The sequence below is a fragment of the Halichoerus grypus genome, chromosome 2 (assembly GCF_964656455.1).
Source record: "Halichoerus grypus chromosome 2, mHalGry1.hap1.1, whole genome shotgun sequence".
NCBI lineage: Eukaryota > Metazoa > Chordata > Mammalia > Carnivora > Phocidae > Halichoerus > Halichoerus grypus.
This window is the reverse complement of record NC_135713.1, coordinates 91,989,460-92,016,172: the sequence shown is the minus strand read 5'-3', so window position 1 is coordinate 92,016,172 and position 26,713 is coordinate 91,989,460. Positions and strand designations below refer to the sequence as shown.

Here is a 26,713-nt window from a genome sequence, read left to right as displayed (position 1 = left end):
TAAGCTAAGTATTGTTTAATGAAACTTTTTCCATTTGCTATACATCCTAATCCTGTCTTTAACCCAAGAAAAAGTTGCTTCAAACAGTAACATATTTATTTCTGGTCGTTCCTGTTAACAATAAAGTAATTGTATGCAAATAACACATTAACTGAATGTTTTCCTTTTCATTCAGCTTCATAAACATTTATTGTATAATTACCATGAATCTCATTGAGATTAGAAGATCCATTCCCTTTGCCCGATAAGGGCTACCAGTCTTTTTGGGGAGCCAGCGCATACACAGATGGCTCTAGTACAGAGCAGATTGATACAGTATGTGATAGGAAAGCAAACTGAATACTACGAGTACATGAGAGGAGAGAATGGAGCAGCACTGCTTAGCAGATACATGATGTGATCCACAAATGTGAGTCACTTGTTATTTATTTTTTCATGGAAATAATAGTTGAAAACACAACGTTACATTAGTTTCAGGTGTACTACAGTGATTCCACAGGTTTGACATTATGCTGTGCTCACCACAAGTGTAGCTACCATCTGTCCCCATGTAATACTGTTATTACAATACCATTGAATATGCAATGTGATTTTAAATTTTCTGGTAGCCACATTAAAAAATAAAAAGAGATAAGTGAATTTAATTTTGATAGTACATTTATGTAATTCAGCATATCCAAAACATCATTTTAACATGTAATTTCTTTACATTCTTTTTTATACACTAATTCCTTACATTCCTTTTTACACACTAAGTTTTCAAAATCTAGTATGTGTTTTACACTGAGCAGCACATCCCAGTTGTGACTAGCCACACTTCAGGGGCTCAGGAGCCAGCCACATGTGATGAGTAGCTACTCTATCAGACAATGCAGTTGTATAGAGTGTAGGGAAACTTTATTTAAGAGAGGGCCTAGAATGATAGGTAGCATTTAACTAGACAGTGCTGGGAACAGCATTCTGCAGTGAGAGAAAAGTGTAAACAAAGATGAAATAAGAATTTGTAAAAAAAAAAAAAAAATAGTGAATGAAGGTCTTACTATATATCACGTATATTCTCTGATCACTACTCTTATTAACTTGTAACCTTCACAATAGCCCTTTGAAGAAGTTACTATCATTATATAGTAATTATATATATAAACTCTAAATTTTTAAAAATGTGGAAACAGGCATTAGTGGTCAAGTAACATATATGTATATATGTATATATGTATGTATGTATCTGTCTGTCTGTGGAAGGCAAAATGATGGCCCTCCAAAGATATCCGTGTCCCAGTTCCTGGAAACTGTGAAGTTACGTGGTAAGGGGGAATTAAGGTTGCTACTCAAATAACTTTAAGTTGGGGAGAGTGCCCTGAATTATCCAGGTGGGCCCAGTTAATCACAGGAGTCCTTTAAATGTAGAAGAGGGAAGTAGAGGGGATCAGAGTGATGTGTGATATATTTGACACATAACCCTGGCTTTGAGACAGAGGAAGGTGCCATGAGCCAAGGAACATAGGCTGCCTCTAGAAACTGGAAAAGACAAGAAACCCAATTCTCTCTCTCTCTGTTTTTTTTTTTTTTTTAAGATTTTATTTATTTATTTGGCAGAGAGAGAGAGCACATAAGCAGGGGGAACAGCAGAGGGAGAGGGAGAAGCAGGCTTCCTGCCGAGCGGGGAGCCCGATGCGGGGCTCGATCCCAGGACCCCTGGATCATGACCTGAGCTGAAGGCAGACGCTTAGCCGACTGAGCCACCCAGGCGCCCCAAGGAACCCATTCTCACCTGGAATGTCCAAAAAGGAATATAGCCCTGCCCATTGAGACCAGTGTCAGAATTCTCACCTAACTGTGAGATAGTAAACGTCTGTTGTTTTAAGCCACTAAGTTTGTAGTAGTTTGTTCAGTAGCAAAGGAGAGTAATACACTACTTTATCCAGAACTGTGGGTTCTGGATAATGATATAAAAATGTGCTTCTTAACCTTTTGTTTATGGGTAGCTATTTACAGGAATTAAGTCAGACTACTGTATCTCTTTCTGGGATGCTGAGTTTCTTCTTCCTCATTTTTCAGAGTAACTGGAAAATGACAGGTATTTAATACTGTTTAAGTAGACATAACTTTTCTTACAAATAGGAATATAAATACTAGTTATGGTTTTGACTGAAATATTGAGAGTTTGTAAGTACTTGATAAAGTGGTAACTGCCCTTTTTAAGTCTGAGCAGTTTCTAGTTGCTAAGTCAGGGTATCATTTATGTATGAATTACCTTATAGGTAAGTATATTTTACAGTTTTTTATGTAACTCTTAACTATCAGCCCCCGGATGTCACAAAGTTTATCTCTGGGTGATTAAATTGAGTAAGACAAGAGATTGCCTACCCATACATAATAAAATCCTATTTCTTCTACCTTCCAGAGAACAGTGAGAACAGCTTGGCCTGCAGGTTGATTGTCATATTCTGCCTCCTTCCCACCTACTTACTGCTACTGAGAGACAGAGCTTAGCCTCTTCTTACGTTCTGTGAGGAAAGGGCTTCCTTAGGTTAGTTCCTTGGCCCTGTGCACATTGAAACATGTGCTCTTAGGAGAGAAGCTTTTATCTTGCTTCCTGCTTGCATATTTCCTTCCACTTTATCTTTCCTTCTGTACTAATAATGCAAATATTTTACTTCAGGGTTATGTGTTTTATTTACTCCTGTCATTATCCTATATACTAAAATACTACCTTTGTCAAAGGGCTGATCTTTTGCAATGCTCTACAAACATGTAGATGCAGAGTGATTTTTTAAAAAGTATGATTCCGGAGTTAAATGCTGGCTAAATGTAGAGAACAACAGTGGAATTCATTAGTTCCCTGGGGCTGTGGTGATGTGAAGTGTTTGTGGGTGTCTTTATTCTAACTTCAAAAGTGGAAAATTTATGCTTTTTTTGCTTGTCTGTGCTCTGGGTGCTTAGTGAGTGCAGCCTCATCTTCTGGAATTCTCTCTTTTTTTTTTAAGATTTTTATTTATTTGAGAGAGACAGAGCTAGGGAGAGAGCGTGAACCGGGGGAAGGACAGAGGGAGAGGGAGAAGCAGACTCCCCGCTGAGCAGGGAGCGTGACACAGGGCTCGATCCCAGGACCCCTGGGATCATGACCCGAGCCAAAGGCAGACGCTTAACCAACTGAGCCACCCAAGCGCTCCTGAAATTCTCTTTATGGCTTAGGGAATCTGTATGATTTTCCTGCTTTTATCCTCAGAGGCTCTAGGCCATGCTGATGACTCCTGAGTGATTACAGGTTCTTTTTGCCTGCTAAGCAATCCTTATATGTAAAAATCAGGAATTAGACACAAGACTGATAAGGAGATGGTGATTTTGTTTTACAGAGATTTTCACTTGCAGACTTTTAGGTATTTTCAAATTCTAATTTGATTTGATGCATTTAAATAACAAGCCATGCACCAAGGTTAAACTGATCCATTTTACAAGTTTGATTTGCAAACCCATGACTTGTATAAGGTAACCTATACCTGAGGCCAGAAGAATGGCATACTATCTCTCACGTGGTCTCTTGTCCCTGTCTCTGGAACTTAGCTACACCAGACTCTTGGCATGTTCTCCACATGTCATGTACAGTCACAGATGGCACAGGGCAGTGGTCTGGCACCAGACACCCTGCATTTGAATCCTAGCTTCCTCCTCACTTTTTAGCTGTGGATCTTAACATTTTTGTGGCTCAATTTCATTATTCAAAAACAGGTGAATAATAATACAAGTATCTCATAAAGTTGTAGGGAGGATTAAGTTAGTTAATACATGTAATGGGTTTAAAACAGTCCTTAAAACACAGTATTCAGTAAATACTAGCCTTATGTTTCTTTTTTTTTTTTTTAAAGATTTTATTTATTTATTTGACACAGAGAGAGACAGCGAGAGAGGGAACACAAGCAGGGGGAGTGGGAGAGGGAGAAGCAGGCTTCCCGCTGAGCAGGGAGCCTGATGTGGGGCTCGATTCCAGGACTCTGGGATCATGACCTGGGCCGAAGGCAGATGCTTAACGACTGAGCCACCCAGGCGCCCCTAGCCTTATTTTTCATTCATCGTTTATTTTTCTACTATTCTTAAGCTATTCTTAGGTTGTGCAGTGAATTTTTCCCACATTTGTCTTAAAATTTTCTGCATCCTGACAGTCTTACTACTTTTATGAAGCTGCCCTACAATTTTTAGTTGTGGGTCTAACCTTGGCTGTAATTGGAATTGCCTAAGGATATTAAATACTGATGCCAGCATTTTTTTAAAAAGATTTTATTTATTTATTTGATAGAGAGAGGGAGAGAGAACATAAGCAGGGGGAGCGGCAGAAGGAGAGGGAGAAGCAGACTCCCTGCTGAGCAGGGAGCCCGATATGGGGCTCAATTCCAGGACCCTGGGATCATGACCTGAGCCGAAGGCAGATGCTTAACTGACTGAACTACCCAGGTGCCCTTGATGTCTGCATTTTTGATCTGTGCTAAAGCTGGCTGGTAGTAGTTTTGAGGATGGATTGTTGTATTTCTGGGAGTTTTCTGTCAGGTTGTTAAAACACTGGTAGCTTAAAATCAGCCATGGTGGGAATATTTACACTATTGAAATTGGCAGATACCACCACAGCATTTCTTTCAGTCTAGTTGGTATTCCTGTGATTTGTTTATAAGCCTCTCTAAATAGGTGTTGAGCCTTTTACTAGAGTAAATTAGTTTGCTAGGGCTGCCATAACAAAGTATCACAGACTGGGTGGCTTAAAAAACAGAAATGTATTGTTTCACAGTCCTGGAGGCCATTAAGTCCTAAATCAAGGTGTCAACAGGTTGGTTCCTTCCAAGGGCTGTGAGGGAAGGATCTTCCAGGCTTCTTTCCTTGGCTTATAGACAGTTAATTTCTTCCTCTGTCTCTATATTCTTTCCTTCTCTGTGTGTCTCTATGTTCAAATTTCCCTTTTTTATAAGGACACTAGTTCTACTGAACTAAGGCCCACCCAGTGGACCTCACTTTAACTTGATTATCTCTGTAAGGGCCTTATTTCCAAATAAGGTCACATTCTCAGGTGCTGGCAGTTAGGACTTCCACATTTGGATTTTAAGGGGATACAATTCAACCCATAACACAGGGCAGGGAACTTCTTTTTTCTTTTTCTCTGTTAGTTCTTGTAATATTTACACAGTGAAGATTTGTTGACTTGAATGAAAAAGGAAACGCCAGTTAACTTGTGTGTTATTTGTGTATAATTTTTTATTCATTGTATTATGAATTCCAGATAGTTAATTTGTTGATTTTTTTTTTGAAGCAGCTCTTTCTGGGCATAATATCAGTTAGTATTTATAGAGAAAAACATTAGTTTAGGAAGATTAGTTATTTTAGGTTGCCTGAGGTAGGCTTGAGCTTGTTGGTGAACTCAAAAGGCATATGATCTGAGTGAAATAGTCTTGATTTTGTGTCTGTTGCTGAGAAAATGCTCTTAATCATGCATGAAAAAATGAGATGAATTTCCACTGATCTGAGAATGTTTTAATGCTGATAGTCATCTTCAGGATTATGTAAGACTATAGAGTTCTGAGGAAAGTAGGGGTTTTTTTGTTGTTTTGTTTTTGTTTTTTGCTTTTTCTCAAAGGCAAATATAATGTCATGTAATGATTTTGTGATATTGGTGATTGAAAAAATATTTTTTGAAGCACAGGAAGTATAAATTATTTTTTAAAAATCTACCTTGTGTTAGGATGATTGTATACAAAATAGTGGATAATATTTAAACTATGATCATCTCAAAGCATGTAAATTTGGCTGTACTTTTTGAAGTTAAAGATTTTTCTTTCAAAATGAGGTACTTCTCCACACCATTGTTTTTTGCTAAATAAGTACTGGAATCTTATTCCAGAAGTGTATTTGAAATAAGTATTTGAGGGGTACCTAGGTGGCTCAGTTGGTCCAACTCTTGATTTCAGCTCAGGTCATGATCTCAGGGTCATGAGATGAAGCCTCACCTCAGGCTCCGCGCTCAGCACAGAATCTGCTTGAGATTCTCTCCCTCTGCCCCTCCCCAGGCTCACGCGCTCTATTTCTCTCTCTCTCTCAAATAAATAAATAAGTCTTTAAAAAAAACACATTTGCACAGGAATTTATTAGTGTAATTGTTCTGTTTTTTTAATAGAAAAATTTCATTTATAAATTATATATTCAGTTGTAAATTATAAAAGCTTTATTTTTAATCGACTTTAACCAACTAAATTTACATGCAATATACTTTATACATTTTAAGGGTATGAGTCAAATCAATTTTGACAAATATATACATCTATATAAACACCCCCCAATTAAGATGCAGAGCATTTCCATCTTCCCAGAAAGTTCCCTGTATCTCTTTGCAGTCATTTGCTTCCCATCTCCTCCTTCCAGTCTAAGTGAATACTGATCTGATTAGACTGTTTCAGAATTTAACATCAATGGAATCATGTACTTTTATGTTCAGCTTCTTTTAGCATAATGCCTATGAAATTCACCCATGTTGCTGTGTATCAGTAGGTTTTTTTTTTAATTGTTCAGTAATATTGCTTTGTATGAGTATACCAAAATGTGTTCATCCATTCACTTGCTGAACATTTGGGGTTTTTGCCTATTTTCAGTAAAGCTGCTAAGAACATTTGTGTACTATTTTTTTTTATGGACATATTTTTTATTTTGGGTAAGTACCTAGGGGAGTGGAATTGCTGGACTGGATGGGTAAATATGTACTTGACTGTATAGGAGACAGCCAAACTATTTTTCAAAGTAGTTTCCCAGTTATATACTCTCATCAACAGGGAATGAGAGTTGTAGTTGTTCTGTCTTTGTCAACTCTTGGTATTGCCAGTCTTTTAAATTTCAGCCATGATAGTTAGTGGGAAGTGATTATTCACTTTGGTTTAAATTTTTTTTTTTTTGGATGACCAATGTTTTCATGTACTTCCTGGCTATTCATATATCTTTTTCTTTTGCCCATTTAAAGAAATTGGGTTGCTTTTCTGATTGAGCTATAAGAATTAGAATTCTTTCTGCATTCTGAATAAAAATCCTTTGTTAGGTATATGTATTATGAATATTTTCTCCCAGTCTGTGGTCTGCCTTTTAATTTTCTTGATGACCTTAGAAAAACAGAAGGTTTTTTAAAATTTTCTTTTTATTTAAATTCAATTAATTAACGTATAATGTATTATTGGTTTCAGAGGTAGAGGTCAGTGATTCATCAGTCTTATATAATAGCCAGTGCTCATTACAACACATACCCTCCCCAGTGTCCATCACCCAGTTACTCCATCCCCTAAACCCCCTCCACTCCAGCAACCCTCAGTTTGTTTCCTATGCTTAAGAGCCTCTTATGGTTTGTATCCCTCCCTGATTTTGTCTTATTTTTTCCTCTCTTTCCCTATGATCCTCTGTTTTGTTTCTTAAATTCCACATATGAGTGAGAGCATATAATTGTCTTTCTCTGTTTGACTTATTTCACTTAGCATAATACCCTCTAGTTCCATCCATGTTGTTGCAAATGGCAAGATTCCATATTTTTTTTGATGGCGGAGTACTATTCTATAGAATATATATACCACCTCTTCTTTATCCATTCATCTGTGGATGGATATCTGGGCTCTTTCCATAGTTTGGCTATTGTGGACATTGCTGCTATAAACATTGGGGTGCAGGTGTCCCAGAAGGCTTTTTTTTTTTCTGATGGAAGTCACATTTGTCAATTTCTTCTTTTATGGTTAGTGCTTTTTGTGACCTAAGAAATCTTTGCCTATTTCAAGGTCATGAATATTTTTCTCTTATGTTTTCTGCTAGAAGTTTTATAGTTTTACTTTTGGCTCTGTTAAGTATATTGATTTAATTTTTGGGCATAGCATGAGCATAGGGATTGGAGTTCCTTTTTCTCCATGTAGTTCCCAGTCGTTTTCATGTCAGTAGTTGAAGAGACTGTTCTGTCCACATTGAATTATGCTGCTGCCAAAGGCTTTATTTCGAATTTAACTTTGAAAAGTGACCTAGAGTTTTATGTTCTTCGGGTAGATGATTTAGACACTGACTTTCTAGGATGTCATTTTAAAAAGTGTGGTGTTTTGTTTTTTGGTCTCAAAAGTTACTTACATTTTAGAAACATAGAGTCGGTGGAATGGGAGCTCTAGAAAACCACTGTGCCACCTTCTCCCTAATACACCCAATTAGAGATGAATATAAAATAGATGACTGTGTGTATGTACATGTGTTTGTGTGGTGTGTGAGAAAAATTAAGCTAAAGCGCTCGTGGAACATCCAGGAAAGCACATCAATAAATATTGCACAATTGGTACAGTCTTAAGTAATCAATTTTAGGGCTTATTAACTTCTGTTGTTAATTCTTCTTCTGTTTAACTTTTAAAAATAACCTGAGTATAGGTAAGACTTTCTACACCTTTTTGTTTTCTTGTCTTTGAAGACTGCCATTTAAATGACCATTGAATAACTTTTTTCTTCTTGTGAAATGAAATGCTTTGTGTCCCTCAAGCATCAGAAATGGGTGAGATGGTATGGGGGGGGGGTGCAGTGGTTTCTGAAATCACACATGAGCTTTTCCTCCTTCACCTCTGTTCCCTTGGAATGAAAAAGGTGCTCTTGGTAGCTACGGAGCATATCCCTTACTGCTGACATGTTTTTTACTTTGTGCCTGTCCTGCCCAATTACATATATTATAAAGCTCTCTCCCTTTTATCCCTTTTCCTTTGAGTACACGACTACTACTTTCTCTTGTTCTTAAGTAGCAGTAATAGTAGTAATAATGGTAGCAGTAGCTAACAATATGTTTTAGACACTAAGGGCTTTGTATTTACTGACTTAATCTTCACAAACACCCTGTGAGGGAGCTGCTGTTCTTTTAATACAGATTTTATAGATTAGGAAGCTGAGGCAGAGAGATGTTAAGTCTGGGGTTCTACCACTGATAAGTAGTAGAGCTGGGATTTGGCCCAGACTTCCTGGCTCTGAAGCACATGCTTTCAACCACTATGTTACGTGGCCTCTCAGGAAAAGCACGCGAGGAAGCAACCATTCCCTTCCTTCACCCCTGTTTCTGGACTTAAAAAGGAGTCCTGTTTTATAGCATAGTTGACATTATTTTGGTTACTATTTGATGAAATTTTCATTCCTTTATAATGCATATTATAGTTTGTATTTCTATCTCTGGCAGTAAAGTTTCTAACAAACAAAGTAGCTTTATTTCTAAAGCTATTACTTTACAAACCGCAGTCCCATGTGTCTGGTAGAAAGCACAGGCCCTTCCTAGCATGTGGTTCTTTTTCTGGGAAAGCATCTTAGAAGAGGTGAGTCTTGGCCCACTTCTGTACAGGAATGTGCGCAAATGGCTGGGGTGTGGTATGTGGAGATGGGTGGTCAAAAGATCCATGATTGTGATGAGGTGAAAGTTTAAGAAAGGATGGAGGTTTTAAAATGTTCAAGAGAATTCATCTTTAGAGACGATTTCCAAGGTCAGAGAAGAGCTGGGAGGTCATGACTCTGGGCAGAAATGAATGGCTTCTCGAGGCCTTTAGGCTTTTTCTGTCTCTGTTCCCTCCCCCTTCACGTTTTCCCTTTCCCTTTGGTTTCCCAAGTTCGAGTACACTAATCCTCTTTCTTTTCCTCACCTCAATGCAGAGAGAAGTACTCTTCTGTCAGGTTTGCCAAGACAAATTGGAGACTTTTTGATGCAGCTTTATCTTAAAGAAAAAAAAAATAAGAATCACTATAAAAGAAGAAAAAGTAAAACCAAAAATTTAGAAAAAGCTAGAGAAAGTTTTAAAAGACATGAATTTCGCCAGTACAGACTTCTTACATTAAAGTAAAACCTCTTCACGCTTTTCTTCTTTTGAAGGCCCAGCCGCCCTCCATACTGGCCTTGATTAGTTCCTGGGCCTTGGGTCTCTTGGGAACTCAAGGAGCTTGCGCAGGGAGTGAGGAACTTCTCAGTCCTCCCTCGCTCCCCAACAGGCCTGTCCTGCATGGCGGGGCCTGGTGTGTTTCTTTATCTCCACTCTCTCCAATCCTGCAGGGGCCCTAAATCTGCTTGTAGTGTTTAGTCCCTAGTGGCAACTTGGCTAAGCTTTCATCAGCTGTGCTTGGTGGGGAGGACTGGGAGGAGGGTCCTCCTGGTCTCCAAAATTTCTGACTTATACTCTCCCCGCCTTATCTAAAGCAGACTTCCCAGCTAAAATCAAACTTCAGGTCTTCCTTGCCTCGGTTCACTGTTGGCTGTTGGATTTGGGTAGAGGTTGCCAGCTTTCTTAGAAGCTGTCTGTGTCCTTGTGTCTACTTCCTTCTCTGGGCAGCAAAAGGTTCCTTTTTTCATTTTGAAAATCCCTCATTTTGTAGTGAATTCTTACTGAATTTTTAAAGTGGAATGTGAACATACCAGCTCCTGTAAGTGAAAAGCTGGAAGGTGGGCTAGAAGCAGGCGTGGCTGGTTTTAGGAGCTCTTCTCCTTTGTCTCTCCTCTTTCCTGTCACGTTCCACAAGGTGGCAGGATGGCTCCAACCACTGGATCTCTGGACTCCCAGACTCCCAGGTTCAAGTCCAGGGAAATGGATGAACATCTCCTGGCAGCTGTTGCATAAATCCTGTAATCCATTTGTCTCTTTCTCTTGCTCTTTCCTAATAAGCAATTTTATTTTTTGAAGAGGTAGTGTATTTGTTCAAAAATGTAAGTGTTTTAAGGATGTGGAGTGAAAAGACTTTCATCCTTTTTATTAGTACGAAGCACCTCTTTTTGTTTTCTTTAATGCTTTTTGTCCTGAATTCTGTCTTGCCTGATATAAAATCTTGTTCAGTGCTTTTTTTTTTATTTACATTTGACTAGTATATCCATCTAGACAAGTTCTTTTTTCAGCTATCATTTTATTTTTAACCTTCCTGAATTACTTTATTGTAAGTTTTACTCCTGTTTGTAGCACAGAGGTTTTTCCCCCTCTGTAATCCAATCTGAGATCAGCTCTCTTTTAATAAGTAAGTTTACCCCATTTACATTTGTTGTTTGGGCAGATATATTTGATATTAGTCTGTCCATATCATTTTATTCTGTTTTTATATCTTATGAAGAATCTTTACCCTGGCCTTTTTCCTTGCTGTTTTTGTGGCTAGTTATTCTGATATTTGTCAGATAATGGTTGTCTTCATAATTTTAATTTCACATAATGCTCATTGTCTTCCTAAAGTTCCTTACTATACGTGTTGATAAAATTAATGAATCTCATACTAATTCTAATATAGAGACATTGTAACTCTATTACATGGCCTGTTTTATTCATTCTGGATCTCTATTGGATTCTATCCTCAGAGGAGAGAATTAATCACTCAGCCAGGAAGCTTGGAACTCAATCAGTATTTTTATCATCAGTAAGAACGCTGTCAGAAGAGGCTTTGTGAGTTTTCCTATAGCAGATTGTCAGCCTTTTACAAGGTTCTTTTTGTCTATGAAAATGATAGTTTCTAAAGTTAGCATAGATCATAAAATTGGCAAGCTGACATTTGTTTGGTCACAATTGAACGTTAGATCAAGATCTTTGTAGGTGGTCTGTTACTCAACACCAGAGAGTCGGCAGTTTTATGTTCAAGTTGACATTAAAAGGTATTATTGGGTCTGAAATTCCTTTATTTTAGTATGGGTTCCATACTTGTTGAGAGTTTTATCACCATTTAGTTTTTCCAAAACAGTATATTTGGCAACAGAAAGGCATGTTACATATGAAAAGGATTTTTTTTTAAATCAGAAGTCTTAATTTAAAACAGTCCAGCTTCACATACACCTTGTAATAACTGAGACTCCTTTTTTGACCATAGTCCTCCCATCCAGCACAGAAGGGGAGTCACCACCCTGGGCCCAGGGAGGAGCACAGCCTCTGTTCAGCCTCCTTTCCATTCAGGAGGCTTCGGCCCAGGCCACAAACAGCCTCTGTAGAGGGTGGAAAAGGGAGGGTGTTTTCATAATTTTTTAGACTCAGGTCAGTTACATGACCATAGTTGACTTCCTAAATTTTTTTGGTGGAAAGGCACTTAACTGTCCACCTCTAACAGAGCAGCTGAAACGTAGACTATTGTTGTAGAAGATTTCCATCTCCTCTTTGTACTCTAGTCCTGCAGTGACTGCCATATCTTTCCTATAGACTGCTGTTTTCAGTTTGCAGTTTGCCCGTGAATCATTCTGAAAACCCTGTTGAAGATGAAAATACCCCTTCTCCCCTAACTTCCTGTGAATTCAGATTTAACACATTTAGGGTGTGGGATCTATGCTTTTACTGTGTGTTGCCGGTGATTCTGATGCAGGTATTCCAGGACTGTAGTTCGAGGAAATCAAGGTTGACAGTTCTGTGCCTAATGTAGAAATTTTGCTAAAATCTATTTTGACAAAATTCTGGTTGGATATTACTCATTATGTACACAGTGTTTCAAGTAGACATTTGTTTCAAAGATAGTGATTTAATCTACCATGACTTTCTTCAATTAAGAAATCTGGCAAAACACAGATTTTATAACTCCATCCAGTTTGTGGAAAAAATGTTTGCATGAAGATGTTCAATATACAGATTGCGGAACGATGAGTTTAATACTCCCGTAATGCTTTCACGGAAGTCTCAAGGATAACTGACAAGTCCGTTTTTATAAAATTTAATGGGTTTCTAAATCCTTATCTGCTTATCAAACAAAACGTTAATTAGAACAGTAATTGAGTAACCAGCTGCCTCTTGGGTTCATTCTAGGAATTTGTACAAAATCACTGTGGAGCTCATGTAAGGTCATTCACTGCTTTTTGAGTTGCTAAATAATACTTTGCTACAGGCTTCTAAAAATCCAGGTATTAAGGGAGTCTACGGGAAGATACAAATTGATAAGAGATTTGTAATAGTCTGATACTCTCTCTCTGGTGGATTAAGGTGAAAAAATCCTTCTTCAGCACTACAGATGGGAGAAAATCCTCCCTCTTAGATTTCTTCCTGAATCAGCTTATGCTTGCCTAGTCTTGTAGTAGAACAGAAAAAGCCTTTGGAGCTAGGGATGCTGGTGCAGGTTTTCTGGGGAAACAAAACAAAACAAAACACTACGAAGTCGAGTTTGTAACTTTATTTAAGCAACACAGAACGTCATGACAAGTATGTTCTATCCCAGGAATGCAAGGATTATTCAGCATCAGAAAATATGAATAATATATTAAGAAATTAAGTGAGATATAAGCCATGTGATTATTTTCACACATGTAGAAAGAACACCAGGTTAAATCTTATTAAGATTTAATAATCCTTTATGACTAAAGATTTTTTTCCCCCAAAACTGGGAAACTTACCAAACCTTAGGCCAATAAGTCATTTATTCCAAAACCTATAGCAAGACTCGTACTCAAGAGTGAAACTTTAGAAGTCTCCCTATTATTGTCAATAAGAAGACAAAGGATGCCTATTAACATTACCTTTGTTCAACACATCCCGAAGGTCTTAGCCAGTAGTGTAATGAGCTAGGAAAAAGAAAAGAATAGAAATTGTAAGGGAGAGATAAAAATATCTTTTTTTCCCCAGGTGATATTAATGCATACATAGACAATACAACACAAGAAATTAGGGTGTTCAGTATGGTTGCTACCTGTAAAAATCGATAGGTTCTGTACACCATGATAACCCTCTAGTAAATACGTTTCCCTTCACAGTAGTATTAATCTATAATATATCTAAGAGTGAGCACAACCAAAGAATATAAAACATGGAAAAAATTAAAGAATGTTATTGTTACATATAAAAGACAGAAACAATAGGATATCTTGATTTATTAAGATATTTTTCTCTAAATTAATTCATTGTATATCCAGTCAAAATCCTAATAATATTAGGTTTTTATTAACTTGACAAGATGAATCTAAAATTTATAAAGAAAGTCAAAGGCCCATGAGTAGTTAAGACAGTCTTGAAAAGCAAGGTCTAGGGTCCCGGCTACAGATACTGATACCAAACCATGGACATTAAGATACTGTAGTCCTGTTACAAAGATACACAAAAAGATCAGTGGAACAGAATAGAGAAGCCAGTAAAGGGTCACACACATATAGAAACATGATATGCATTGGAGGCAGCATTATGAAGTGGTAGGAAAAGATGGGATGTTTTCTAATTGGTGCTTTGATCTTTAATTGATAATCATATGGAAAATCTAACTGTATTTCTAACTTCATACTATCCCCCAAAATAAATTCAGGTGAGTTTAATTTGAAAAGCAGATCTTAAAAAATTCACCAGAAAATATAAGAAGTAATGGAATACTTAGCAGTTCTTGAAAATTAAGAGAAGTTTATCTGTCTTCATGTATAAATCTTACAATACTGAGTGTAAAAGCAAGTTATAGGAGGATAGGTGTAATAAAGTACCACTTACGTAAAATTTAAAGCATGAGATAGGGGCGCCTGGGTGGCTCAGTCATTAAGTGTCTGCCTTCGGCTCAGGTCATGGTCCCAGGGTCCTGGGATCGAGCCCCGCATCAGGCTCCCTGCTCGGCGGGAAGCCTGCTTCTCCTTCTCCCACTCCCCCTGCTTGTGTTCCCTCTCTGGCTGTGTCTCTCTCTGTCAAATAAATAAATAAAATCTTTAAAAAAAAATAAAGCATGAAATAAAGCAACATGTTGTATAAAGGCGTTAAAGTATATTGCAGAGTATAAAAACATATATAGTAATACACACAAAATTAGAGATAGTGTTGGTAGAAAGATGAATGTGACTGAGGAGGGATGTGTGCAGTTTATTACTTATTTAATGTAATGTTTTACTATTTTTTTAGATAAAAATGTTCTATAGCAACACGTGACAGATGTTAACATCAAGTGAATATCCAATAATAAAGAAATGGTTGAATAAATTATGGCTTTTACATACTATGAAATATTTTTCAGCCATTAAAAACAATTAGTTGTAGATAGATCACTTTATGTGGAGGAATTTCCAAGAGTTACTGCTTAAGAAGAAAATAAGATGCAGAAAAGTTTGTATGAAGTCATCCCATTTCTATAAAACAAGGACATGTATGAGTATGTATGTATATGATATGTACTTGTGCATGAACATATGAACATGAAAAAAAATAAGGATTCATTCTGGGCTGTTAACATGGGTTGGGAGTGAGGTGATAGTGAAGGAGAGGGGGCTGGGGGAATGGGGAGCCAAGCGAAACAGAAAATGAGAGAGAAAACATACTACCCAGCATGGATGATATGGTTTTGTTTATGTACTTACATAATCACATACACACACACACACACTCACTCACTCACTCACGCATGCAATTTTAAAGAGACTATAGAGCTGCTTTAAAGAGAGAGTGAGAGTTGACCTGGGGGAATTTACTAGTTTTGAATGGGGACTGTGGTAGAAGTGGACTTAGCAAAAAGATGCCATTTCAGAGAAAGATGTATTTTATTGGTAGAGTATTTAAACAAATGATGCAATTAAATTAAAATGATGCTTTTCCAGTTTTCTCCCTTTTGTATTTATCAAAGTAATTGACCTTAGTTTCAGTGAGTTCTTGATAATCACAGTGTACTACTTGATATAAAGTACCAGTGGTAAAAATTGTAATTATATTTTATGAAATGGGGCCTTTTGACAGGGAAACTTTAGATCTTTCTTTTTTTTCAACTTGAGGGAGAATAAAGAATGAATTTCTTTTTTTGGTCAGGCCAAGACCTAAATATAGATAGTTCAAGATTGTGAGTAATTATCTTTGAAATTTTCGTTTTTTTCTTTCAGTGTGCAGGATGACAGAATTCGAGTAGAAAGGATGGATGACGTGTACTTTGAATACAGCCATGCTTTCCAGGCAGTTACGGAGTTTTATGCAAAAGATGCACTTGACGTCCAAGGTAAATATTTCATATGTGTTAGCCTCAATGTCCTCCAATTTAACTGAGTTGAGATTTGGATAAAAGTGCAAGTTTGACTTCCAATTTAATGAAAAAACTAGGCAGTTATCAATAAATAACTGGCAGAAATAGAAGCAAGAGTTCACTTTTCTTGCACTCATCAAAAACACCCCTACAGCTTCTTCCTTTGTAGCTGTGACCATTTAGTAACTTGATGTTTTTGACATATTCGTTGGACTGTAAGGAGATGCTGGCCAACCTTCTTTTTGCTTTTCTTAGAAAAATGGCCCATTATTTTCCTTGCCATTTTATAGAGTATTTAGATAAATCTCCTGATAAAGGCTAGTGTTTCGTTAGATTGATTGCCACAATTTAAATACCAGAACATTAATGACAGGGTATTACTATGTTAAGTAACCATTATTTGTCTAATCTGCATGTTGTCAGCCAGGTATCAGTGCTTTACTTGGTCTGTACCCCTACTTCCTTCTAGTCCAGCTTATTCTGTTAAGGTTCATTTTTATATCTTACCACATGCTGTAAGGCTTTCACCATTAGACCGTAGATAAATCAGTCTTCCCTTGGCTCCCCCACAGGCACCAATGTCTTGTTAGCATTTCTCTCCCCAACTCTTTTAATCTCATGGTGTCAAATTGAATTGAGTGTCTGAGAGGGTAACCCATTCTGACACAGTCTGCGGTATCACCAAGGGATTGTTGTCTTATGCTCAAGTAAAGACAAGACTACCATAAGCCTCTTCTGACGTCACATTCACTTAGAAGCGTATGGGATAGGAAACCAGCTTGCCAGTAGGCAGCACTTGTTCCTGTTAGTGGGAGTAGTCCTCCACAGGGTTTGTCACCCCATAGAGCCATTGAGAGCTTAAGTTGTGCAAACCCCTTCCCCCCCATCCCTACTCCAAGCCAAGTGACAGTTCAGCTGCAAAGACAGGAGATACTCGTCAGGGCCTACCCAGGCCTAGAAGCTTCATGCCATGCCAACTTCAGGGTCCCTGTACTCAGAGAAGGGCAACATTTCTACAGTCAGGGGTTTATAATTCTTCTTAGTCCGGATGCAGTTTACTGGTTTCAGGTCATTCTTACCATATACAATGTTACCTCATAACAATGTGCTTCATTTTTATCAGGTTCCCTGGGGAACAGAGCTAGAAAGTTAAAGGTGAAATTCTCAGAAGGGGGAAGAGTTTTGTTAGCTCTTTCTTCACACCTTGGTTTTATAAAAAACCGCAATAGAAATTAATGTACTTGGTATTACTGATGTGGAGAGAATATTTTATAGTTTTTTTATTTCTGAAAGTAATAAATGACTGTTGCAAAAAAAGGTCCAAACATAGATGTGCATAAAGAAAAAAAGTCCCTCCCCCCAAATCTTTAAGAATTTTTATAGGTACAAATCCATACATATAAGTATACATATATAATTGTGTATATTTCATATACCTTGGATTTATTCTTTCAACTAATTTTTATTGGCTGCCTATTATGTGAGGCATCACACATACAGTAAGGGATAAAAAAAGACAAAAATTCCTGCTCTTCTGGAGTTCACATTCTAAGGGGAAGATATATACAATAAAATAAGCTAGTGTGTTTGAAAGTGGTAAGTATTATGAAGAAAATAAGGCAGGGAAGAGGGAGCACTTTTGAATAGGGTGGTGAAGTAAGGCCTCCCGGAGAACGTGGCACGTGAGCACAGGTTTGAATGAAGCCTGAAGGAGTGTAGGGGTAAAGCCATGCACACAGGTGAAGGAACAGTGTTTTAGGCAGAGACGCCAGAAGTACAACATATCTAAGTGCCTGGTAGGTTTAAGGAATAAAAGGAGCCTGGGTGCTAGGACAAAGTAAGGGAGAGAATCTGAGGAGGTGAGTTCGGGAAGGTGGAAGGCAGGTTGTGGGGCCTTACAGATCCCTGTCAGGGCTTGAGCCGCTTCTCTCAGTGAGTTGCGGGTGTTAGAGGGTTTTTATAAGCAAAGTAGTCTAATGGTCTGATGTACATTTTTAAAAGGATTCTTTTGGCTGCTCTGTTGAGAATACCCTGTAGGGCACAGGGATGAAGCTGGGAGACCAGATGGTAAGCAGTCTTCCTGCTGAGAGATAAGAATGATTGTACAACTTTTTTTTCACCCTCACTCAGCAGTATATTATGGATAGTTGTACAGATAGCTGTAAGGCATTGTTGTTAGTAGATGCATAATAATCTGGACTTACCAAAATTTATTGAGCTGTTACGCTCCTGATGTTCAGTTAGGTTGTCTGTAGATTTTACTATTACAAAAGATCTTTTAGCTCACTTCCTTGTACACACATCTTTGACAATGCATTTTAGAGTATTTCTGGATCAAAGGGGATGGGCATTTTATATTTTGAAAAAGTTGCTCTCTGGGGCGCCTGTGTGGCTCAGTGGTTAAGCGTCTGCCTTCGGCTCAGGTCATGACCCCAGAGTCCTGGGATCGAGCCCCGCATCGGGCTCCCTGCTCAGCGGGAAGCCTGCTTCTCCTTCTCCCACTACCCCTGCTTGTGTTCCTGCTTTATCTGTCTCTGTCAAATAAATAAATAAAAATTAAAAAAAAAAAAAGAAAAAGTTGCTCTCTAAAAAAGCTTTATTTCACTATCAGAAAATCCCCATTTTTCTATGACCTAGGTACTTGTAATCTTCTACATTTTTCCAAAAGGCAATTTAAGGAGGTATTGTCTATATTATTTCAATAATCATAAACTAAATTTCAGTTAAAGTTTGTTTGTTTTTTTTTTTTTAAAGATTTTATTTATTTATTTGAGAGAGAGAGAATGAGAGACAGAGAGCTTGAGAGGGGTTAGGGTCAGAGGGAGAAGCAGACCCCCTGCCGAGCAGGGAGCCCGATGCGGGACTCGATCCAGGGACTCCAGGATCATGACCTGAGCCGAAGGCAGTCGCTTAACCAGCTGAGCCACCCAGGCGCCCCTAAAGTTTGTTTTTAATAATGGTGAGCAATAACTTTAATGAAACTATATATTCTGTTTTTTAGCTTCTCAAAGTTTTTCTGGCATCATTAACTTGGAGAAGGCTGTGATTTGCTCTTTGGCTGCCATAATAAGATACCTCAAAGAATTTAACTTGGAAAAGGTGCTTTCCAAGCCCAAGTAAGTGATTTCTCAAAAATAAAAAAAAAGGGGTAGAGTTATATTAAAAACATTCCCTTTAAAAAAATATCCTGTTTTTCTTTTGGCTTGAAGTTCACATGCATTCATTTAGAAATAAGAGCATCTGAGAAATTTGACATTACTGCCTTTTTCTTTGATTATTGGCGGACAAAAAGTCATCTTCTGTTTTCTATTCTGTGTCAATATTAAACCATATGACTGAATATAATACATCTAGCCTTAGAGTGTACTTCATTCTCTCCATAATTCAGTCTATAAAAGCAATTCTTAAATTGAATTTGGTAAGTACTGTACTCAGATAAGTTCACCTACTAATGATAGAATAGTCTTTTTTGTTTTTTTAAGATTTATTTATTTCAGAGCACAAGCAGTGGGGAGGGGCAGAGGGAGGAGAGAGAGAATAGTGAATCCTCAAGCAGACTCCCTCTGAGCATGATGTGGGGCTTGATCCCAGGACCCTGAGATTATGTCCTGAGCCTAAATCAAGAGTCGGCCGCTTAACCGTCTGAGCCAGCCAGGTGCCCCGATAGAATATTCTATTTGGGGGCAAGAATGAAGTGTGTGGTGCTATTGGTGAAAAATATTATTTAAAAATATTTATAGAATCCTTAAGAATTTTGTCAATTTGTATTCATATAGCTATTTAATATACTAAATACTAAAGCACAGTTAATTGACAAGTAGTATTAAGTGGAGTTAGGAAGTGGTATTAAAAAGCATTCATAAAACTTCACTGCCTTTCTTATTCATGGTTTCAGTTCTTATTTTATAGACCATAAATTTGGAGATGAAAAGGATAGTTACTAACATAGCTTTTTAAAAGAGTGATTAGCTTTGTGGAGATTTAAAACTCGCAATTGCTATTCTAGGAAAATTAGTTTAAAAACCAGTGGAATAATAAAAGGTAGTGGGAGAATTTTCTTGCCTTTCTGTATTTCACCTTCATCAGCCCCTTGGCTTTGGCTCTGTGAAGAATTAACCTTTATCATTTTGATCCTTGATAAGTAAGCTTCTTCCTGTTCTGCAGATAGGAGCTATCTCACTAAAATGGTCGAATATGAATTGGGGTACAAAGAGGTCGTATTGGTTTGAGGTTGTTGGGGAGGGTGCAAGAAAGGTAGGTCTCTTGGGAATCTTTCTGTAATGTCTTTTTGGTGTGCATAGTATTTAGGATAGAACAGAATATCATTTCTCTGGAAGCAGTTTTGTCCTGTTTAAAGTCAGTCTAAATGTCCATCAACAGGAGAGTGGATTTATTGTGTTATATTCATGCAGTGTAGTGTCCTACAGCAATGAAAATAAATGGACTGGAGTTACATGTATCAATATTTAAAGAACTTTGTTAACATTATATTGAGCCAGAAATCAAATTACTGAAGGACACACGGTACACACCATTATATGAAGTTAGAAACATGTAAAAGAGTCACTACTTAAGTACTGAAATTAAACTAGTTTATTTTAAAATTACCTACCTTGATAAATTACGTGAAGCTGAACTCTTCTCATTTTGTATTTGGTGGTGGTGTTGGGCAGTGGTCAGGGAACTGAATCTGCTGATGACTTAGTATGTGTCTGATCTGCTGGTTGGGTGATCCCCTCTTCTCATTGCCACAGAGCCAAAGACAAAGATAGAGAGCCAAAGTAAAAGGTCGTCATATGGTATAAGTTTCTATCACCCAACATTAGCCAGCACCAAGCAGGGAGTCAGTAAATATAGGATTAATGGAAGAAAAGGAAAGAAGGAAGGAATTCTTTATCCTGTGAGCGTGGACTTGATTGGAAATTGCCAAAATGTCCTTGGGAACCAAGGTTAATGAATAAAGGTGGTGATCAAAGTGGTGCTGTTGTTTTGCTTAAACATAAAATGTGAGTGATGATGTTATATGATTCGACTTTGAAGATATTCCAGAAGAGTAACTCCACAGTTGTATTTTGGAAAAAGAATGTTGCCGCTCAAAGTGGTTACTTTGGAAAACAAGAATGTTCTTCTTGTGTATTTAGAATTCAGTTATATTACTTTAAAAAAGTTCAGCAGCATAAGGTATGATTAGATTTACTTTAAGAGCTGTGTTAATGGGGAAAAATTTAGTTGCCTCGTATGGCAAATGCTTTCACAAAAACTGTTGTATATTTCCTAAAAATCTTGATACACATTTTAAATAAATACTTAGAGGTGTTTGTGCCTTTATGATAGAATTTTAGGTTATTAGAGAAAATGCATATTTTAGGTATTCTTAAGAATGGATTAAGTGAGGTTTTATTAGTTAGGTCAGATTCTGAGGTTCCAAATTTGTCTTGAGAGTTTAAGTAGGTTTGTTCCAGAGCAAAATAGTATAATAGAATAAATAGAATGTGAGGGATATTAATCATCATGACCGAATTAGCCTGATTCCCAAATTTATGAAGTTTTAAAGAAATTGGCATTTTTGTTGGTGTTGGAAATGAGTGCTTTTGTCATTTCAGAGGACTTTTATTAAGATTGGTGTGGTCAGAACTTCACATAGGTTTTGGAAATTTAGAAAAGAATGACAAAATCCACCAAGGAGAACTGTAAGAGCTTTTTCTTAGAAAACTTATTGTAACAGAAAGATAACATAGAGTGTTTACAGTTACTAGTGAAAGTAAATTTTATTATTTTAATGACCTTTAATGGGCATAGAACAGAGATGCAGCTGAATATCCTAAAATTCACAGTATATCCCTTTACAAAAAATAATTATTTAGCCCCAAATTCAGTAGTCCAAAATCACATAAAGATACTACAAGAGAAAAAACTGCAGACTAACGTGAATATGGACATAAAAATCCTCAAAAAATACAAGCAAATGGAATCCAACAATATAAAGGATTATACATCATGATTATGGGATTTATTCTAGGACCATAGGTTTGGTTTAACAAATTATAAGTCATTTAATGTAATATACTATGTCAGTATAATAAGAGATTAAAAACTACAGGGGCATCTCAACAGACAGTTAAAGCTCCGTTTCATGATAAAAACATCCAACAAACTAGAGCTAGAAAGGAATGTCCTTATCCTGATAATGGCCATCAGTGAAAACCTCAGACCCTAACATCATACTTAATGGGGGAAAGAATGAATGCTTCCCCTCTAAGAACAGGAATAAGAAGAAGCAGTGTTTTCCCAGTTTTGTTGCATATTGTCCTAGAAAGTCTAGTCAGGGCATTTAGGTAAGAAAATGTAGTAAAATTGTAAAGTAAGAAGTAAAACTCTGCTATTGCATAATTTCATATGACTTGGAATTATGTATAGAAAATCCTAAGAATCCAGGAGGAGATGATTAAAGCATATAAAATGAGTTCATGAGGTTGCAGGATGTGAGATCAATATACCAAAATCAAAATCAGCTCTGAGTGTATAACCTTGCAACGAAGAATCCAAAAATGTAAGAAAATAATTTCATTTACAATAGCATCAAAAAGAATAAAATACTTAATGCATTTAACGAAAGAAATATAAAGCCTGTATTCTGAAAACTATAGAACACTGTTGAAAGAAATTAAAAGAAGACCCGAGTAAGTGGAAAGGCATCCTAGGTTTGTGGATCAGCAGACTTAATCTTACTAAGATGGCAGTATTCCCCAAACTGATCTACAGGTTCAGTGTAATTGTACCAAAATCCCAGCTAGTTTTTTTGCAGAAACCGACAAACTGATCCTAAAATTTTATGAAAATTCAAGGGCCAAAGAATAGCTGTAACAATTTTGAAAAAAGAATAACAGAATCAGAAGATTCACATTCCTGTTTGAAAACTTGCAGCAAGGCAAAAGTCGCTGAGACAGTGTGGCACTGGCGTAAGGACAGACATACAGATCAGTGAAACAGAATTGAGAGTCCAGAAATAAACTACACACATATTGTCAGTTGATTTCCAACAAGGCTGTTAAAGCATTCAGTGGTGGAAAGAATAGTTGTTTTTTTCCTCCAATAAAAGGCCCTGTATGAACCCTGCTTATTGTTTGACCTAGTGTTTTTTGTGGTTCTTTCCCTGTCCTCATGGATAACTGGTTATCTATGCAGAAGAATGAGTTTTGTATTACCTTACCTCATGTCCTAATAAAAAATAACTCAAAGTGGACCGAAGACCTATATGTAAGAGCTGAAACTATTAGCTCTTAGAAGAAAACATGGGTGTAAAAATCTTCATGACCTTTGATTAGGGAATAGTTTCTTAGCTGTGACGCCAAAAGCACAAGTGGCAAAAGAAAAAATAGAAAATATTGGACTTCACAATGAAAAACTTGCTCTTCAAAGCCTACCGTCAAGAGAATGAAAAGACAACCCACTGAATAGTAGAAAAACTTTGTATAGAGATCTATGTCTAGAATATATGAAGAACTCTTATAAAGATCAATGGTAAAAAGACAGATAACCCAATTAAAAAATGGACAAAGAATCTGAATAGGCATTTCTCCAAAGAACTTGTACAAATGACGAATAAGCACATGAAAAAAATGCTTAGCATCATTAGGCATCAGATAAATTCAAATCAAAGCCACAGTGAGATACTACTTCATACCCACTAGAATAGCTGTAATAATAATTTAAAAAACCAGGCAAGTGTTGGTGTGAATGTGGGCAAATTAGAACCCTCATACATTGCCAGTGGGAGGGTAAAATGGTTATAACCACCTTGGAAAACACTGTGGTAGTTCCTCACAGTGTTTGGAGTTACCGTATAATCCAACTATTTCACTCCTAGATGTGTACTCAACACAATGAAAATGTATGTCCACACAAAAATTTGTATGTGACTGTTCATAACAGTATCATTCATAGTAGCCAAAAAGTGGAAACAATCCATATGTCCATCCATTGATGAATAGATATATAAAATATAGAATATGCATAAAATGGAATATAATTCAGCCATAAAAAAGGAATGACATACTGGTACATGCTACAACGTAGATGAACCTTGAAAATATTATGGTAAGTTAAAGAAGCCATCACAAAAGACCACACACATAACTGTATGATTCCACTTATATGAAATATCCAGAATAGGCAAATCCATAGAGAGGGAAAGCCAATCAGTGGTTTCCAAGAGCAGTTTCAGTTGGGGGGAAGTGGAGAGTGACTGCAAATGGGTATAGAGTTTTTTGGGCGGGTAATGCAAATATCTGAAATTACATAATGATGATGATGATGACTGCACAACCTTGTTAATATACTAGAAACCATTGAATTGCATACTCCAAATAAATGGTGTGGTATGTAAATTATATCTCAATGTAATAGATATACATATATATACACATATATTTAAATGTTATTAGTATCAAGATTGGGAAATCCTTGTCACTATTTTACTCCCACTTGTAAAGCAATACTCTTCTGAGGCTTCTACTCAGTGTCCCATGTATTTTTTTTTTTCCTAAAGATTTTATTTATTTATTTAATTGACAGAGAGAGAGAGACGGCGAGAGAGGGAACACAAGCAGGGGGAGTGGGAGAGGGAGAAGCAGGCTTCCCGCGGAGCAGGGAGCCCGATGCGGGGCTCCATCCCAGGACCCTGGGATCATGACCTGAGCTGAAGGCAGTCGCTTAACCGACTGAGCCACCCAGGTGCCCCAGTGTCCCATGTATTTTGAGGCATTTCCACTCTAGTTGGTCAGAGAGCCAACTATTCTAAGCCCTGTATGAACCCTGGTTATTGTTTGACCTAGTGTTTTCTTGTGGCTCTTTGATCAGTGGAGGTTCCCCCACACCCTTAAGGATCAGTACCTGGCCAAATCCTTGAAGGGATCCTTCCGCAGATCTTTGGATCTCTCTCTTGTGTGCAGCTCTGTCATCTCTGGCTTTCTGTCTAACGAATTCTAGTTTCCTTGGTCTCTCCAAAGAGTCAGTCTTAATATACCTCATTTGTTTTTCTTCTCTCAGGGATCACAGTTTTGTGCTGTCTGATATCTAATAGCTGACAACAGTTTTTTTTAAAATATAAATTTGTCCAATTTTCTAGTTGTTTATGGTTAAAGGACAGTTCTCATGCATTTAATCTTTTATGAATGAAAGTGAAAGTCAAGTACCATAATTGAACATCACACATAAACAACAGAAGAAGATGTGTGAGGTTACAACAGCTATCCAGAACAATGCCTGTGTTCTAAAGCTCCCAGAAAATTAATTTCACTTAAAATTAAAAACAGAAAAAGGACCAAATTCAAATCTTATACAAAATTATTATAAGAAGAAACACAATAAGGAGCCAGATAACGTCCTTACAGAAAATGAATTCATGCCAGAAAGATGCCCACAAATGAAATGAAAACTATAACCTACTACTTCAAAATGAGCCAAAAGACATTAAGAAAATGATGCTGGGGATGAAAGAACAAATGAGAATGAGAAATAGGAAAGCTATGGAATGAGATGATAGGATCGAAGAATGAACTGCGTATTCAAGAAAAAGATCAATTTAGGAGTGAAGAGTAAACTAGAAGGAATACTAAAGTGAATAAACATAGCACATATACTTGAAGAGAACTAGAATTAAAAAGAGATGTGCAAAAAAAAAAAAAAAAAAAAAAAAAGGTTAACATAGCAGACCTGATGAGACAGCCATCCTTAGAAAGGTCTACCTGCAAGCTTGACCCTTAACTGGCATCTGGGAAAGTTTCCAGCATTTTCTGATAAGAATGGCTCACTCTCCCCAAACTTTGCAGAGAACATGGTTTATACTAACTACTTGCTTGTTTCTGGGAGCTGGAATTTTTGTACATGTAAGGAAGAAGATGCCTGTGTGACCAGCTTCCAGTATAAACCCTAGGTGCTGAGTCTCTAATGTGCTTCTCTGGTGGACATTTCACACATGTAATCACAACTCACAGCTGGGGAAATTGAGCACACCCTGTGTGACTCCATCAGGAGAGGACTCTTGGAAGCTTGCCCTTTGTTTCCTCCAGACTTTACCTTCTGTATCTTTTCCCTTTTCTGGTTTTGCTTTGTATCCTTTCACTGTTATAAATCATAGCTGTGAGTACAGCTATATTCAGAGTCCTTTGTATCCTCCTGGAGAATCAGAGGACTCATTATATACCTTTCTTATTCTTTTCCTCTCTAATATGCTTCTTGGCAGCTTTTAGGAATGTAAAGGAGGTCATTTTGTTTAGTTACAAATCAATTAGAAGTGAATCTACAATAAAACAAGTTTTATATAATTTGTAATTCATAAGTTAAATTAACCCTGAAAATGTTCAAGAAATGGTGAATGTCTGAATTCTGAAAACTGTACATAGAGAACTATTTTCTACTATAGATTCCATGTGAAACATAGTAGTTTGGTGGGGTTTTTTTGTCTGTTTCAATTTTCAAATTATATTTAAATAGGGTCTTTGTAAGGGGTTGGTCTTTCAGGTAAGATCTGCACCTTTAACTGCCTCTATCTAAATGAGAAAGATTGGTCTTCATTTTTTAAAAAAAACTAGGGTAGGAATGATATAGAATCTTAAATTTTGCTGGCAAGTTTTCAGCAATGACATTTTTCTCCCCTTATAAAACTTGAGGGGGAAAAAAAAAGCGTCCTCTGTACTTCTGTTGTCTGAAATATTAATGAAGTATTTTCCCATGTTACTTGTAGGATTTTTATCCAGGTTCACACAGCATGAATTCTAGCCAGGCATTGTTTATGAGGTTC

At 37.1% G+C, this 26,713-nt stretch overlaps 1 protein-coding gene across 6 annotated transcripts in view; it reads left to right on the top strand.

The window, feature by feature from the left end:
* Window positions 1–26,713, top strand: part of MSH3 (mutS homolog 3) — a 236,554-nt gene that overhangs the window by 89,197 nt on the left and 120,644 nt on the right. For all 6 annotated transcript variants that reach the window (XR_013445733.1, XM_078067114.1, XM_078067112.1 and 3 more), the window contains 2 exons: window positions 15,776–15,888; window positions 18,914–19,028. Coding sequence is in view for 5 of the 6 variants with exons in the window: in XM_078067114.1 (XP_077923240.1) it covers window positions 15,776–15,888; window positions 18,914–19,028 (228 nt within the window). In the remaining variant the exon portion in view is untranslated. The remainder of the gene's footprint in view (window positions 1–15,775; window positions 15,889–18,913; window positions 19,029–26,713) is intronic.